We start from the raw sequence: 18,820 nt of genomic DNA, 5'->3' as shown, positions 1-18,820 counted from the left end.
AACAATCCACATATGATCAGAGACAATACAGTAACAGAAACACTCCACATATGATCAGGAACAATACAGTCACACGTAACAGAAACACTCCACATATGATCAGAGACAATACAGTAACAGAAACAATCCACATATGATCAGGAACAATAAAGTCACACAGTAACAAAAACACTCCACATATGTTCAGAAACAATACAGTCACACAGTAACAGAAACACTCCACATATGATCAGGAACAATACAGTCACACAGTAACAGAAACACTCCACATATGATCAGGAACAATACAGTCACACAGTAACAGAAACACTCCACCTATGATCAGAAACAATACAGTCACACAGTAACAGAAACACTCCACATATGATCAGGAACAATACAGTCACACAGTAACAGAAACACTCCACATATGATCAGAAACAATACAGTCACACAGTAACAGAAACACTCCACATATGATCAGGAACAATACAGTCACACAGTAACAGAAACACTCCACATATGATCAGGAACAATACAGTCACACAGTAACAGAAACACTCCACCTATGATCAGGAACAATACAGTCACACAGTAACAGAAACACTCCACCTATGATCAGAAACAATACAGTCACACAGTAACAGAAACACTCCACCTATGATCAGGAACAATACAGCCACACAGGAGAACAATAAAGTCACAGAGTAACAGAAACACTCCACATATCATCAGGAACAATAAAGTCACAGAGTAACAGAATCACCACATATCATCAGGAACAATACAGTCACACAGGAACAGAAACACTCCACATATGATCACGAACAATACAGTCACACAGGAACAGAAACACTCGACATATGATCAGGAACAATACAGTCACACGTAACAGAAACACTGCACATATGATCAGGAACAATACAGTCACACAGTAACAGAAACAATCCACATATGATCAGAGACAATACAGTAACAGAAACACTCCACATATGATCAGGAACAATACAGTCACACGTAACAGAAACACTCCACATATGATCAGAGACAATACAGTAACAGAAACAATCCACATATGATCAGGAACAATAAAGTCACACAGTAACAAAAACACTCCACATATGTTCAGAAACAATACAGTCACACAGTAACAGAAACACTCCACATATGATCAGGAACAATACAGTCACACAGTAACAGAAACACTCCACATATGATCAGGAACAATACTGTCACACAGTAACAGAAACACTCCACCTATGATCAGAAACAATACAGTCACACAGTAACAGAAACACTCCACATATGATCAGGAACAATACAGTCACACAGTAACAGAAACACTCCACATATGATCAGAAACAATACAGTCACACAGTAACAGAAACACTCCACATATGATCAGGAACAATACAGTCACACAGTAACAGAAACACTCCACATATGATCAGGAACAATACAGTCACACAGTAACAGAAACACTCCACCTATGATCAGAAACAATACAGTCACACAGTAACAGAAACACTCCACATATGATCAGGAACAATACAGTCACACGTAACAGAAACACTGCACCTATGATCAGAGACAATACAGTAACAGAAACAATCCACATATGATCAGGAACAATAAAGACACACAGTAGCAAAAACACTCCACATATGTTCAGAAACAATACAGTCACACAGTAACAGAAACACTCCACATATGATCAGGAACAATACAGTCACACAGTAACAGAAACACTCCACATATGATCAGGAACAATACAGTCACACAGTAACAGAAACACTCCACATATGATCAGGAACAATACAGTCACACAGTAACAGAAACACTCCACCTATGATCAGAAACAATACAGTCACACAGTAACAGAAACACTCCACCTATGATCAGAAACAATACAGTCACACAGTAACAGAAACACTCCACATATGATCAGGAACAATACAGTCACACAGTAACAGAAACACTCCACATATGATCAGAAACAATACAGTCACACAGTAACAGAAACACCACATATGTTCAGGAACAATACATGTGCGCTGATGCGGCATATGCACTGATAACATTCATCAACACACCTTCAATTTCCAGCTTCATACTCATCACTCTGTCTGATACTCTGTTCACCTCCAGCACACTCTTGACATACTCTTCCTTCAGAATTACCCCTACCCCATTTCTCCTCCCATTCGCACCATGGTAGAAGAATTTGAACTCACCTCCGATACTCCTGGCCTTACTCCCCTTCCACCTGGTCTCTTCCACACCCAGTATGCCTACCTTTCTTCTTTCCATCATGTCAGCCAGCTCTCTCCCTTTACCAGTCATAGTGCCAACATTCAAAGTTCCGACTCTCACCTCCACACTCCTGCCCTTCCTCCTCTCTCGCTGCCTCTGGACATGCCTTCCCCCTCTCCTTCTCCTTCACCCAACAGTAGCATAGTTTCCACTGGCACCCTGCTGGTTAACAGTACCGGTGGTATCCCGGGCCTCGACCAATCCAATATGGAAATCTTATTTATGATCCGCATATTTGATTAGGCAATGATTTTACGTTGGATGCCATTCCTGCCACAACCCTCTCCGTTTATCCGGGCTTGGGACCGGCGCTAAGAATACACTGGCTTGTGCATCCTCAGTGGCTGAATTACCATGTAACATGCCTATTAACTCCACAGTTGACTGGTTAAGTTGTACATTCTTCAACTGCCTCAATCACCCTTCCTTGCTACATTACCACTGATGCCGCCACTTGTGTACATCATAAGTACTCGCTTGTAATAAACAGATGAAGACCAAAAAATAAAAATAAAAAAAGAGCACAAGTACAAAAATATTTAAAAATATCCACAGACAGTCAGTGGGTGGCCAGGTTCAGGTGGGCAACAGCTTGGGGAAAGATGCTGTTTTTGAGCCTGGTAGTGCGGGCTCTGAGGCTCCTGTAGCGCTTCCCAGAGCTCAGGGGGGAGAACAGTCCATGGTTGGGGTGGGTGGGATCTCTGCTGATGCTGAGACCCCTTCGAAGGCAGCGTTTGTGATAAATGTCTTTTATGGCAGGGAGCTAGGTACCAGTGATATGCTGTGCCGCCTTGCAGTGTTGCCCCCAGAAATTTTTCATAGGGGTGGCCAAATCGGGCCACTGAAAATCTTGGGGTGGCACACCAAAACCAAAAGCCATGACTGAATTTCAGGGCTTCTATTATGCTGTTGTAGTATACTGTATAGGCTAGTTGAAAACTGTCAGTATGAGAGTTAAGGAATCGCATACTGAAACACTTTGGTTTCTTTTCTTTTCTTTTTACAGTTAATGTTTCTAAATATCTGATGTGCATAGACTTAATACCGGTACAGTTAAGATTTTAAGTTCCACAACAATTCTGTTTTAATGTGTTATGTATCTGTATATATTGTAACGTGTTAGACTATTCATTGTTATATTGTATATGTGTGACGCAGTGACGGACAATCAAAAGCGGCTGGCTGCCTGGCTATGCATTTGTTATTTTCTTTGACATGAATTACTGTGAAAAATATACATTATTGATTTAAATGAACAGAACCTAATGTAAAATATCAGATAGAAGCATATTCTGCATAATCAGAAGCATATTCTGCATATTCGACTCGTGGCTGAGGGGGCCAGGGATAGTATCAGGGTGGCCATGGCCACCCCTGGCCACCCCTTGGGGGCACCACTGCTGCCTTGACGACCCGCTGCAGAGCTTTCTGGTCTACTGAGGTACAGTTGCCGTACCACACTGAGATGCAGCTGGTCAGGATGCTCTCTATGGTGCAGTGGTAGAAGTTGGTGAGAATTTTGGGGGATGGACAGGCGCTCCTCAGCCTCCTCAGGAAATGCAGGCGTTGCTGGGCCTTTTTCACAAGGGCCTAGGTGTTTAATGTCCACGAAAGGTCCTCGCTGATGTGGACTCCAAGGAATTTAAAGCTGGAGAAACACTCCACTTCCACCCCATTGATGTGTATGTGATATTGAACAGTTTCTTGAATTGACTTAAATATTCTTTGACGTTTTGGATGTTGGCATATAGGCGTCTGCTGTTCAAGTGGATAATTGATATTTTATGATCAGACTTAACCTTCATGTTAAACTGAGCCTCAGTGTAATAACAGCAGTTGTTATTGTTGAAGAAATTATTTTCTGGATCCATATCATTTTCCATATCTTGTGATTTATGCTCAGTGTATTCAAATGTTTTCAATCCCAGTTTATCAAATGTTTAATCTTTGTTGTTCGCTCTTCATTATTTGCAGACAGAGATGAATGACTTCTTTCAGAACTTGTCATGGTTGTATGTAGTGCATTTAGTCACTCTTTCAGATTTTTCACTACCTTCTTGTGTTGTTCTTTTGGACTCACTGGTATTTATCCAATTCCTCCATGTCTCTGATGACCAGCACTTTGGCCTCTTCTGGTGTTCTGTTTAATGTTATGAAGATTTTACGGTTTGTTGTCCATGTATACTGGATTTCCCTCTTCTCTCTCAGGAAGCGTGTCTTTCTGGCCATGTCTACATTCTGTTTAGTCAGATGTTCGTCCAAGTATACATCTGATCCCTTCAGTTTTTCTGCTTGCCTTAGTAATGCAGTTTTATGCTTCCTGTTCGAAAACCTTATTGTTATGGCCAGTTTAAAACGCTCGTTTTCCTTTCTTTCTTTTTTTTCTCGCATTTTTCACCTTTATTTGATAGTGATAGTTGAGAGAGACAGGAAAGGCAGAGGAGAGAGAGGGGATGACATGCAGCAAAGGGCCTGGGCCGGATTCGAACCCAGGCCACTGCGGCGATAACTCAGCCTGATGTGGTACCCCTCTACCAGGTGAGCCACTGGGGTGCCCTCATCACTCTTGTTTCCAAGGGAGAGGGGTGACATACCTCAATGTTGGTATTGTCCACTTCAGTTAGACTGAAGGAAAGCAATCACCTGTTGCCCCACAGAGTTTGAGTCTGGCTCACTGAATTCCCCACCGTTCGTCGTCACCTCTGACCGGACATATGAGCGGGGTTTAGTCTCCAGCCCTGTGACAATGATGTCGTTCATTCGCGTGTACTGCTTCAAATCGGCCACCCAGTTCTCCAGGAAGATGGCCCTCTTTTGTAGCCTCAGGGCCTTGACTTCTTCCACCAGGTCCAAAATCATTTTCTGTTGAGTCTGACCACTGCAACCTCCTCCGCCAGAAAGTCAAGCGATCTTTTTTTATCGTCAACTTCCTCAGCTGCAGGATCTTTTTTTGGTACCATGATGTTTTGTTTGTGCCTGCTAGTTAGCTTAGCCAGCTAGTTAGCTTAGCCAGCCACCAACTTGGCTAGCGTCTTGTTGAGCCCGACTTCCAAAAATCAGCGTTTCAATCCAGGCAGCGGTCAAAGCCAAATATCTCTGTTGAAGATAGTCCGAGGTCCGTCATCCAAAATCAGTAGTCAATCGCGAAATTATTTTCAAGAACCAAAGACAAAGAGACACGAGCAAAGGAATCGTTTCAGGAAGTGATCAAACAGAACTTGGCTGACTTACTCATAATGCACTGGGCTCAGCAGCGCATTCCCAGCTCTTTGAGACAGCTGTTTCTGTATTGTTTCCTACTATACACTACAAAATAGTAAGTGGTAATACAGGAGTAATTCGGCCATACACAAGGCTGGATTACGGACTGGGCATGCCGGGCGAGTGCTCCGGGGCCCCGGACCACGAGGGGCCCCAAAAGGTCAGGGGTATTGTGTTTGTGTATAGTAGGGATCCCCAGTCATACCCTACAAGGGACGTTTGTTCCAACCCTGCGTCGCGATGCAGGGCCCAAACTAATCTCTATTGATGCAGGGACCCAAAGCAACAGTCTCTATTGATGCAGGGCCCCAAGCTACAAACTCTCTATTGATGCAGGGGCCCCAAGAAACAGTCTCTACTGATGCAGCGCCCCAAGCTACAAAGTCTCTACTGATGCAGGGCCCCAAGCTACAAAGTCTCATTGATGTGAGGGCCACAGTCTCCACTGATTCAGAGCCCCAAACTACAAAGTTTTTATTGATGCGGGTGCCCCAAGGTAGTCTCTACTGATGCAGGGCCCCAAGCTACAAAGTATCTATTGATGTGGGGCCCCAAGGTACAGTCTCTACTGATGCAGGGCCCCAAGCTACAAAGTCTCTATTGATGCAGGGGCCCCAAGCTGCAGTCTCTACTGATGAAGGGCCCCAAGCTACAAAGTCTCTATTGATGCTGGGGCCCCAAACTACAGTCTTTACCGATGCAAGGCCCCAAGCTACAAACTCTCTATTGATGCGGGGCCCCAAGCTACAGTCTCTACTGATGCAGGGCCCCAAGCTGCAGTCTCTACTGAGTAAGGGCCCCAAGCTACAAAGTCTCTGTTGATGCTGGGGCCCCAAACTACAGTCTCTACCGATGCAGGGCCCCAAGCTACAAAGTCTATATTGATGCGGGGCCCCAAGCTACAGTCTCTACTGATGCAGGGCCCCAAGCTACAGTCTCTATTGAGGCGGGGCCCCAAACTGCAGTCTCTACTGATGAAGGGCCCCAAGCTACAAAGTCTCTATTGATGCTGGGGCCCCAAACTACAGTCTCTTCTCATGCAGTGCCCCAAGCTACAAAGTCTCTATTGAGGCGGGGCCCCAAACTGCATTCTCTACTGAGGCAGGGCCCCTAGCTACAAAGTCTCTATTGAGGCGGGGCCCCAAGCTACAAAGTCTCAATTGATGCAGATTGGCATAGTGTCGACTACCAACTTGGCTATTTGCGTTAGTTTTACATTTAACAATGTTTAGTATTATTTGCGTAGGCTATCTGACGGGGTGGGGGGGGTGCCCAATGGACGTGCGTGCCCCGGGGCCCCCTGGTGGGTTAATCCGGCCATGGCCATACATGGTCAAACCAGAAAGTGATTCTGAAGGAGAAGAGCAAATTGGCCAGGGTCGCTGTGGCTTGTTAGCGCCAGTGGAGAGGAGGACACACCTGAGGCGAGTTGGCCTGATTGTCCAGCCTTTATCATCCCTGCTGGCCACTGAGCCACTGTTTTGCTCTCTTGAGCCAGCATGTCAAGTGGAGCCTCGCCGCCACCATCACACTCACACTGGGTGGAGGCGAATAGACCCGATGACTGAGACAGACGAGAGAGACAGCGGGCTGGTGCAGACCGGGAGAGAGATGGAGGGAGAGTTGGAGCGGCTCCATGCTGCGAGGGAGTGCTGGGCCATGGGCATGGGATGTGACGTACCACATCTAGCTTGCCCGGGGTATGTTTCAGTGTCGTTTCTAGGGTGGAGTTGTAGCAGCGGAGGTGAAGCCAGTGTGTGTGCTCGCAAAGCGCGCCTGCCAGGAGGTTTCTATATATCTACCAGCACCAGAAGGGCTCTGAAGGCCCATACAGTAGTTGTAGTAGAAGTACACACAGTACGTGTGTACTGTGTGTACTTCTTTTCCGGATGAGCCCAGTAATGAGCAGGAGGAATTGTCTAGCTTGCATATGACAGAGATGTGTTTCCTTGCATATTCTTATCATCATGGCCGGATTAACCCACCAGGGGGCCCTGGGGCACACATGTCCATTGAGCACCCCCCCCCCCCGCCCCGTAAGATAGGCTATGCAAATAATACTATACAATGTGAAATGTAAAACTAATGCAAATAGCCAACATGGTAGTCGACACTATGCCAATCTCCGTCAATAGAGACTTTGTAGCTTGCGGCCCTGCATCAATAGAGACGGTGGCTTGGGGCCCCGCATCAATAGAGAATTTGTAGCTTGGGGCCCTACATCAATAGAGCCTTTGTAGCTTGGGGCCCTACATCAATAGAGCCTTTGTAGCTTGGGGCCCTACATCAATAGAGCCTTTGTAGCTTGGGGCCCTACATCAATAGAGAATTTGTAGCTTGGGGCCCTACATCAATAGAGCCTTTGTAGCTTGGGGCCCTACATCAATAGAGAATTTGTAGCTTGGGGCCCTACATCAATAGAGCCTTTGTAGCTTGGGGCCCCGCATCAATAGAGAATTTGTAGCTTGGGGCCCTACATCAATAGAGCCTTTGTAGCTTGGGGCCCTACATCAATAGAGCCTTTGTAGCTTGGGGCCCCGCATCAATAGAGACTAGCTTGAGCCCTGCATCACAACGCAGCGTTGGAACAAACATCCCTTGTAAGTTATGGTTGGGGATCCCTACTATACGCGAACACAATACCCCTGACTTTTGGGGCCCCTAGTGGTCCGGGGCCCCGGGGTACTCACCCGGCATGCCCGGTCCGTAATCCAGCCTTGTGTATCATATGATTGTGTTTGCTGTAACGTGCCTGTATGATACTCGTGTGACGTTGCAGCATTGTTTTCCCTGCGGCGGATGCTACTCCTGAATCCGCGATGCACATTACTCGTGCGTGTTATACTCGTTGTGCTGACGTTATCAGGGACGTGCAACGGTTCTCCTTTATATACTTTCCTCAGGTGTGTGACCTGACCCACATATGAAGCAAAATAATAAAACGTTAGTTTCTAAAGAGATGAGACCGAGCCCTCTCCTCTTCTCTTCTCCTCCTCCTCACTCCTCTCCTCTCGTAAAAAAAAAAAAAATTCAGCAGCGGCAGTCATATTTCAAGTGCATACAGCGGAAATGTTGCGTTTGAATCTCAGATTTTAGGTAAGTGCACAGACAGCTCCCCCTACAGTAGAGGGATGTGAAAACACCGCTGTCCTGACAAACTGCACACATAGCAGCCAGTATAGTCAAGGCAGACATTTTAGGTGACACAAACATGTTTGAGTGGTGGGGTACTTTAATGTTTTTATCTGCAGCTGTATTTGTCCTGCTGTGCTAAGATCACAGAGTACCGAGTCCAGCCTGCCATGTTTTTAACCTTTACACGGATTCTCACCTGTGCAGGTTAGAAGGTGCAGGCTTTACTTACTGTTTCTGGGATGCCGAGTCTTTTCGCAGATGGCTTTAAAAGTCTTAAAGTTTGTTGTCCCCAGCTTATAAAGCCAGGATGACGGTTTGGACATGGAGACTTCATTATCAATCTCCTTCTCCATCAGGGCAGGTCATTATGATCCGGAGGCAGTGAGGGCATGTGCCCAGATGGTGGCGCTACACTGGCAGACTCTGATGCTGAGAATAGAAGATCGTCTCAAACTGGTCAACGCCTCAGCAGCATTTTACCGCACGTCTCAACAGGTACACACTGCTGTGTGTGTGTGTGTGTGTGTGTGTGTGTGTATGTGTGTGTGTGTTGTCTTTATGTGTGCTTTATTGTGTTTCTGTTTATTTCCACAAGATGCATGGATAAAATAGGATAAAATAGGATAAAATAGGAGGGAAGGATACTGTTGCAGTATTTTAAATAGAAACGAGGGTTTGTTTTCTAATGTACTGTAATTCTCTATCTGATGTGTGTGTGTGTGTTTCAGGTGTGTGGTGTGTTGGAAAGTCTGGAGCAGGAGTACCGTCGAGATGAGGACTGGTGTGGCGGAGGAGAGAGACAGGGGAGCTGGGGCCAACCGGACCTCCTCATCCCCCTCCTTAATAAACACATGGAGCAGAAGGAGGCCTTTCTCAAGGTGAGGAGGGAAGACAGAGGGCCCCATTTTGCTGAAACTGAACAAAGACACACACAGGCCACTGATACAGAGGTTGGATTAGGATGAATGTATTATAAACAGGTGGATTTGATAAAGAGGTTGGATTAGGCTTTACTGTCGTTTTCTGAAGAGGGAAGTCTATTAGAACCGCTCTGTACTGATGAACTTGGCTGAATGAAATGTGTCGGTGATAAATTCTTTCCCTATATTGTTGCAGTGGTCCGGTTATAGCCTCTGTTCCTATAGACTTTGGCAATACAAACTATACTTTTGAAGCAGCAGGTCATTGTTAAGCCACCAGCATACATAACTCACAAACTGACTTCAGTGTTGTCATATCATGCAGAAGCCAACAGAGGTTTACAATGGATGGGTGGAATGGATAGACCAGCATCCATTAAAACCCTTTGGGATAGATATTCCCATATGCCTGCTCTGACTGCTGCAGCTACTGTGCTCGAATGTGTTCTGAGCCAGTGGCGGCATAAGAGAAATATCAAACTAAAATAGACACCAGACCTTTACTATGCCAGCAGATTTGCATTAACACACCTCCAGCTGAGCCACCACACCCATCTCAGCGCAGGCGAGTTCTTTTAGAGCCACAACATTACCAAACGGATGTAGGCACAGGAACAATTCACCGTATGTGGAGGAAACTGTTCACTAGCGTTTATGTCTCCAAAACAGAGTTAATGGAGATTTTATGTGGGACTTTCTGCTTGTCTCACTTTCTGGTTGGATGTGTGCATATTGTCTATGGAATTCAAAGAACCTCAAATGACGGAGACATTAATGATGCGGTGATGATGACAAGGTGGCGCGTCTGTGTCCAGTAGCCATTTTGGTTGAGATTGTTCAGTTTTTATTATTATTTGTGTACATATTTCATCGGCACGGATTACTTTTGGGTTCATCGGATTAAGGATTACATACCCCACCTCTTCGTGGCGGGAGGGAATCCTGCAACGCGCCAAACACAACAACAATGGTGATGTACCTCCGGGGAAGTGTAAAAATTGGGGGAAAAGAGCTAGCATTCAGAATCGACTACGATCTCAAGCATCCCGTCCACCTCTGCCCAGTGTCCTGCTTGTCCAATCCCTGGAGAACAAACTAGACAACATCAGGGAAAGGATATAATTCCCAGTGAGATGGGAGAGACTATAATATACTATGCCTGACCAAAACATGGCTGACCCCCATAGTGCCGGACCAAACTATTCAGCCTTTGGAATCATTCGCAATTTTCTGCACAAACAGAACAGCGGAAACCAGTAAATCCAAAGGTGGTGGATTCTGTTTCATGGCCAACAAGAGCTAGTGTGACCCCAGGAACATTACAGCCCTCTCACACTACTGCTAGTTTCACCTGGAACATCTGACAATCCTATGTTATCCATTTTGCCTTCCCCATGATTTCACCTCAGTCATCGTCATGGCTGTCTAGATCCCACTTAAGCCGACTTCATCACAGCACTATCAGAACTTCATGATGTGCTAAATAGATGGCAGACCAGACAACCCGACCCAGCCCTCATCATGGCTGGATATTTCAAGAAGGTGAACTTGGAAACAAGTTATGCCGAACTTTCACCAACATATCTCCTGTCCCACCAGAGGAGTTATCACACTGGACCACTGGTACACGCAATTTAAAGAAGGCTACAAAGCTACCTGTCTCCTACTGTTTGGCAAATCTGACCATGTCGCCATCTTCCTGATTCCGGAGTTAAACAATTGCTTGTACACAACGCTCCGATGACAAGTAAGATCAGGCGCTGGACTGCTCAATTAGAAGCCACGCTGCAGGACATGCTGAGTGACGTCGACTGGGACTTGTTCCAGTCTATCTCCTTTGATGACATCAGCATGTTGATGGAAATGGTAATGAGCTTCATCAACGCTGATAGACGATATTGTACCCATGGTAACTGTTAGAGGTTTTCCCAACCAGAAGCCATGGGTCAATAAATCCATCAGGGATACTTTGAATGTGCAGACCGCTGCCCACAATCCAGGACTTGTGTCGGGGCAGATGGATGAGTACAAAGCAGCTGCCTATCAACTAAGAGGAGCTGTGAAAGATGTGAAGTGGTGGTACAGGAACAAAGTGGAGTCTCAGTTCCAGCTGTCTGACACCAGATACATGTGGTGAGGATTATGGCCTATTACAGACTACACGGGCAGACCTACCACCACGGTGAATGCCGACACTTCTCTGACAGGGGCATTGAACTCTTTCTTTGCATGTTCTAGGCTAAGGGTGGTAGCATTAGTTTGCCGGCTAAAACAGCAGAGGAATTGTGTTTCAGTGCCAGAGACATGCTTTCACCATCTCAGAGCATGACGTGAGGAGGGCTCTGTGAAAAGTCAGGGAGACAGCAGGTCCAGACGGCATCCCCAGACAGGCGCTAAAGTTTCGTGGTGATCTGCTAGCCCAGGGATGGGCAATCTTATCCAGAAAGGGTCAGTGTGGGTGAAGGTTTTTGTTCCCACCAAGCAATTACATACCTGTGTCTCCTAATCAATTTCCTCAGCAAAGACTCTACTGGTGGGCGTCCGGGTAGTGTAGCGGTCTATTCCGTTGCCTACCAACATGGGATCGCCAGGTCGAATCCCCGTGTTACCTCCGGCTTGGTTGGGCGTCTCTACAGACACAATTGGCCGTGTCTGCGGATGGGAAGCCAGATCTGAGTATTTGTCCTGGTCGCTGCACTAGCGCCTCCTGTGGTTGGTTGGGGCACACCCCCGGATCGGCAGAGAGGGGGTGGAGCAGTGACCGGGATGTCTCAAAAAGAGCGGGTTAATTGGCCAGATACAATTGGGGAGAAAAAGGGGGAAAATTGAAAAAAAAAGAAGAAAAAAAAGACTCTACTGGTTGATTAGTGGGATCAGGTGCGTAACTGCTTGGTTGGAACAAAAACCTTAACCCACACTGGCCCTTTCTGGATAAGATTGTCCACCCCTGCGCTGGTCCCTATATTCATCATAGTATTCAATCTTTCTCTGGCCCAGTCCGTAGTCCCCACTTGTTTCAAGAGGTCCACTATTGTACCAGCACCGAAAATAACTAATCCAATCAACCTCAATGACTTTCGTCCTTTAGCTCTCACTTCTGTGTTCATGAAGTGCTTTAAGAAGATTATTAGCACCATATCTGGTCCTCCCTCCCAAGCTCTTTAGACCACCTACGGTTTGCTTACCGCCCCAACCAATCCACTTAGGATGCCATCTCCCATGTACTGCACACCACCCTGTCCCACCTTGGCAATGGGGGGTAAATAGGTGAGAATGCTGTTCATTGACTACAGCTCAGCCTTAAATACCATACTGCCCCCCCAGACTGGTCACCAAGCTCAAGGAACTTGGCCTAAATACCTCCCTATACAATTAGGTCCTTGACTTTCTTACTAGTGAGAACCCAGGTGGTTAGCGTGGGTAGCTACTCCTCCACCTCTCTCACCCTCAACACAGGAGCCCCCCAAGGTTTTGTCCTGAGTCCCCTGCTGTACTGTCAGTACACACATGACTATGTGGCCACTAGTAGCTCCAACATCATCATTGAGTCAGCTGATGACACAGTAGTGGTGGGCCTGATTTCCCGCATCGGTGAGATGGCATACTTGGACGAAGTGAAGGATTGGTCACTGTGGTTTCAAGCCAACAGCCTCTCCCTGAATGTCAGCAAAACCAAGGAGCTTGTTGTGGACTTCAGAAAGACACAGTGGAGGACATACATCCCTCTCTCTATCAACGGGGATGGGGTAAGCAGCTTCAGGTACCTCAGTGTTCACATCACTGAAGACCTAACATGGACACTTAACATGAAAACTCTGGTGGAAAAAGGTGAGGCAGCATTTTTATCAACTCAGACTGCTGAAGAGGTTTCAGTCCAGTTCCAATTCAGGTGTGGGTGATTCAAGCACTCAGAGGGACGTGGCAGACTTGAAACTCAGTGAGAGAGACAACTCTCTTCCAAAAAGAGGCCAGAGGATTGTCAGGGGCTGTAACACACTCACAAATATAGTTTCTAAAGTTACTGCACCATAAGAATTTTTTATACAGTACAACTCATGTCAAATTGGTGAAAATTACACCCGGGACAAAGTATCAACAATAACACTGTCAACAGCTTTCTTGTATCTGATGTCAAGATTATACTCTTGAAGCAGTAATGCCCTTTGCATCAGTCTCTAGTTGTGGTTGTACATCTGGTTGAGGAATACCAAGGGGTTGTGGTCAGTGTATACCACTACAGCAGCTTTACTGGAACCCAGATAAACATCAAAAAGCTTTTGTTATTACAGGAACAGTGATCTTGCGGAGAGGAATAGCTTCAGGAAAATGGGTAGCAGATCATAAAGTGAGCAGGAACTGATTACCAGACTTTGATTTTGGTAATGGCCCAACACAATCAACAATCACATACTCAAAAGGTTCGCCAACCACAGGTAAGGGTTTAAGAGGAACAGGGGGTACGTACCACTTGGTTAGGCTTACCAGCAATTTGACAAACACTACAGGTTTTACAGAACTTGGCTTCATCAGATTCAGATTCAGACTTTATTTATCCCAGAAGGGCAATTCAGTTCCACTATCTACCCAGACCATACACAAACTCACAAACAAGCGGCAATCAGCGGTATGTCAGAGACAATGGGCAGATCAGTACATGGGCAAGAGATGCATACTGGCACCTTGTGTAGTCTTGCATCTTGCATGCAGACTCATACGAGGACCAGGGGAAGGATAAAAATTCACAGAAGTTAAAAGAATAGAAATAATGAATAAATAGATAAATGAAACATCCTAAAATGCATTGCACGTTACATTCCAATACAACGTTCAGTGAACTTATGGGCCCACAAGCCATGCGAAAAACATGCAAGGGTATAAACCAACTGTTGTGGTTTAAACAATATAAAGCATTTAAGCATTTATTTAAAATGACTAATCTCCGCATTTAAAAGCCTGATAGCAGAAGGAATGAAGGACTTAGAATAGCGATACGTTTTCCTAGGGGGCGCTTTATAGTGCCGGCCTGAGGGCAGTACAGTGAATTTGCTGGACAGGATGTGGTCAGATTGGCTAATAATTCCTTTTGCATTCTGGGCCACATGTTTCTCCCAGAGGGAGCACAAGTCTCTCTGCTGGACTCCCATTATCTTGGAGCAGACCTGAACTCTACTGTTTAGGCTGCTCCTGTCCTTCACAGACAACCCGTTCAACCAACAAATAGAGGAAAAAGTTAAAAGACTTTCAATAAATGACTGGTAGAAGATACATGACATGGATTTACACACATTAAAGGAGTTCAGCTTCTGCAGTAAGTTAATTCTTTGTTGTCCACGCTTGACAATTAAATCTGTGTTCACATCAAACTTGAGTTGGGAGTCGAACCCGGTTCCCAAGTACTTATAAGTGTCAACAATTAGAACATCCTCGCCATGTATAGTGCTAGCTTTGGGTTGGTTCATCACTGTTTCTGCTAAAATCAATGATAAGTTCCTTAGTTTTTGACACATTAAGGTCAGGGAAGTTATCATCGTACCAATCAACAAAGGCAGGTAGGACACAACTGTGGTCTGACTCCGAGCCCTGAAGAACAGACAAAAGTGCGGTATGGTCAGAGAATTTCACCAGGTAGCTACCCTCTTTAGAAGACCTGCAGCTGTCTGTATACACCATAAAAAGCAGGGGGGAAAGCACGCAACCCTGGGGTGAACCGCTGTTTGAAACCAGGGCATTGGACGTGACTCCATTAACTCAAACCCGCTGGGTTCTGTTAAAAAGTTTAAAAGCAGCATTAAAAGCTGATCAGGTAAATTAGAATAAGAAGCAAGCCACTTGATCAAAATGTGAGGTTGCATCTTGCTGAAAGCCGAAGACAAGTCAGCAAATAAAAGTCTTACCTGAGAATTGGGTTTCTCCAGGTGCTTATATACTCTGTCGAGGACAAAGAGTTTTGCATCCTCCACACCCGTGCCAGCTTGATAAGCAAACTGCAAGGTGTCTAGTTTGCCACCAACTAGGGAGACCACCTCATCTTTTAAAATTTTCTCAAAGTTTTTCATCGCAAGTGATGCAAGTGCAACAGGTCTGAACTCATTTAGTTCTCTGGAATTTTTTGATTTCGGAATAGTCAGCACAGTAGTGCTGAGTGTGCCCGCAGATGGTGTCAGGGCCAGCAGCCTTCCTTATGTTCATTTTCTTAAATACGGCTGTGACACATCTTGATGCATGCTCAATAATCCAGTTAAGAAAATTAAAGAAGATTGAATCGGTTCATCTAGATACATGTTTTGACAGATACATTTCATCATCATCTAAGTGACATCTTCAGTCTCACCTGACTGCAGGTGTCCCCACCCTTATAAACAATACAGTGACTGCAGGTACCCCACCCTTATAAACAATACAGTGACTGCAGGTACCCCACTCTTATAAACAATACAGTTACTGCAGGTGTCCCCACTGTTATAAACAATACATTGGCATAATGACTGAAACCAACGACCAGGTTCATATGCAAATATTGGTGTGACCATTAATTAGAGTTACAATGGTCATGTGTACTATTCACAGAGGACTAGGGAATGTTGCAATCACAGCATTGTAAGATGGTGACAGATGTACTCTTAGCCCCCCCCCCCCAGTTCAGGGATGGTCGTTCCCTCTTAACATAGATGGCTTCTTTGACTCCCCGTGCAAACCAGCGTTCCTCCCTATCAAGGAAACATGTGTCATCATTAAACAAGGGTGGAGGCGTCTTTAGCTTCCTACCTCTCGTAGTGAGAGGTGCAACTGAATCGAGGAGACTAGATATGGCCACATTTAAGTCACTGGTGAAATATTCAACAGAGTCAGTTACCACAGTGAAAGGAGCCAAGACTTCAGGCAGCTGCTGGCCAAATGCAGCTACAGTGGAGGGACCAATATGGGTGAGTGCAGTGAGGGGGGCGGCCACACCGCTGAACCCCCCGATGAAGCGCCAGTAAAAATTGGTGAACCCCAGGAAGCGCTGGAGTTACGTCCTGTTGGTGGGTCGTGCCCACTCCTCCACCGCTCGGGTCTTCCTTGGGTCGGTGCGGATGGAGCCCCTTCTCCACGATGTGGCCAAGGAACTCCACGGAGGCGGATTGGAACACACACTTCTCGGCCTTCACGAAGAGCCTGTTCTCCAGCAGCTGTTGGAGGACCAGGCGGACATGCTGGTGGGGTTCCTCCTCAGACCTGGAGAACACGAGGATTTCATCCAGGTACACCACCAACAACCTGTTCAACATATCCCGGAGCACGTCGTTGACCAACGCCTGGAAGACGGCCGGGGCGTTGGTGAGGCCGAAGGGCATAAAGAGGTACTCGAAATGCCCTAGGTGGGTGTTGAAGGCCGTCTTCCATTCATCTCCTTCCCGGATGCGCGCCAGGTGGTACGCGCTGCGCAGGTCCAGCTTGGTGAACACCGTGGCGTGAGTGAGTGGCTCGAATGTGGAACTCATAAGGGGGAGTGGATATTTATTTTTAACTGTGATGTCATTTAACTGAAAATCTATGCAAGGCCTCAGGCTGCCCTCCTTCTTTGCCACAAAAAAGAAGCCCGCTGCCACCGGGGATGACGAGGGCCTTATGATTCCTGAGGCCAGGGACTCTGTGATATAATTGCGCATAGACTCCTTCTCCGGGACGGAGAGGTTAAACAACCGACCGGTGGGAAGGGCGGCCCCGGGAAGAGATCTATGGCGCAATCATAGGGACGGTGAGGGGGAAGTGAAAGTGCACTGTCCTTACTAAATACAGGGGCTAAATCGTGATAAATGGGAGGAACACCAGTGAGATCCGTGGGAGGGGGCACGGGTCTGAGGCCGCTGGACAGACAGTGGGCAGAGCGAAGGCAGTTGGCATGACATGCAACACTCCAACCCAAAATCCGCCCAGTTGACCAAGAGATGTGGGGATCGTGCCGATTCAACCACGGTCTTCCTAACACCAGGGGCGCTGTGGGGGGCGTGTAAAACCAAAAAATGCATAGTTTCTACATGATTACCTGAAAGAGTGAGGGGGAGGGAAGCAGTGCTGTGCGTGATCCTACCGAGTGAACGACCATCTAGGACTTGGGCTGTGAGGGGTGTGTCTAGGGGGACAAGTGGAATGCCGGCCTGCCGGGCCAGCGAGATGTTCATCAAACACTCGTCCGCCCCCGAATCCAGGAGTGCACCAATAGAGAGTGAGTCGTTACCCCAGGTGAGAGTGACAGGAAACAGCTGGTTGTGCTCCTTCTTGGGCTGGGGCTGAGGAAGGGTCGTCAGCCTCACTAGGACACCCCTCACTAGTGAGCCGGGTCTTTTTTGACGAGTCGGGCAGGCCTTGGTGTAGTGGCCCGACCTCCTGCAGTAGAGGCAGAGGTGGTCACGCATCCTCTGCCCCCTAACCTCTAGCGGGAGCCATGACCAACCCAACTGCATGGGCTCTTCCTCCAGCCTGGATCCAGAAGACACCCAAGGTTGCGAGGGGAAGTGTGAGGGCAGAGAGAGCCCGCGGGACACTGACCCAGGGGATGCACCGGTTGAACGGATAGGGGTAGGTCTGTGGGAGGCCCCAGTGCGTGGGGCGCATTCCTGGCGCCGCTCCCGCAGCCGTTCGTCCATCTGGAGGGCAAGGGTGATGAGCTCGTTGAAGGTAGCAGGGCGGTCTCGAACGATGAGGTCTTTGATGGGCTCACTCAGCCCCCTCCTGTACGCGCTCTTGAGTGCAGTGTCATCCCACCCACTGTCTGCCGCGAGTATCCTCACGTCCAAGGTGTAGTCTGCCACCGACCTGGTTCCCTGCTGGATGGAATGGAGGAGGCGGCTGGCAGCATGCTGCCCGTCAGCTGGGTGGTCGAACACCAGATGTAACTCACGGCGGAAGGCACCATAGTCGGAGGCGAACAGTTCAGTATGGCCAACCGCCGCCATGGCCCAGCTGAGGGCTTTGCCGGTGAGGAGGGACATATCAAGGGCTACCTTGGTCTCTCCTGTCCTATACCTGGCTGGCTGATGCTTGAACAGGAGCTCACACTGACCAAGGAAACGCCTACACAGCTCGAATTTCCCACCGATGGCCTTGGGGCAGGGAAGGTAAGGCTCGAACCGGGGGTCATGATACAGTTGACCGGAGGGAGGCTCGGAGGGACTGGGGGCTGGAGCTGGGCTGGGGCCAGAGACTGGGGTCAGAACAGGATGATCGCTGAT

At 47.2% G+C, this 18,820-nt stretch overlaps 1 protein-coding gene across 1 annotated transcript in view; it reads left to right on the top strand.

Moving 5' to 3' along the window:
• Window positions 1–18,820, top strand: part of kalrnb (kalirin RhoGEF kinase b) — a gene marked incomplete at its 5' end in the record, with an annotated part of 412,121 nt that overhangs the window by 164,417 nt on the left and 228,884 nt on the right. Inside the window, 2 exons of the mRNA XM_056301536.1 lie at window positions 9,045–9,183; window positions 9,417–9,566. Of these exons, the coding sequence (XP_056157511.1) occupies window positions 9,045–9,183; window positions 9,417–9,566 (289 nt within the window). The remainder of the gene's footprint in view (window positions 1–9,044; window positions 9,184–9,416; window positions 9,567–18,820) is intronic.

The sequence above is a fragment of the Lampris incognitus genome, chromosome 21 (assembly GCF_029633865.1).
Source record: "Lampris incognitus isolate fLamInc1 chromosome 21, fLamInc1.hap2, whole genome shotgun sequence".
Lineage (NCBI taxonomy): Eukaryota > Metazoa > Chordata > Actinopteri > Lampriformes > Lampridae > Lampris > Lampris incognitus.
Note: the sequence above shows the minus strand (reverse complement) of the source record. Positions and strands in the feature narration are given on the sequence as shown.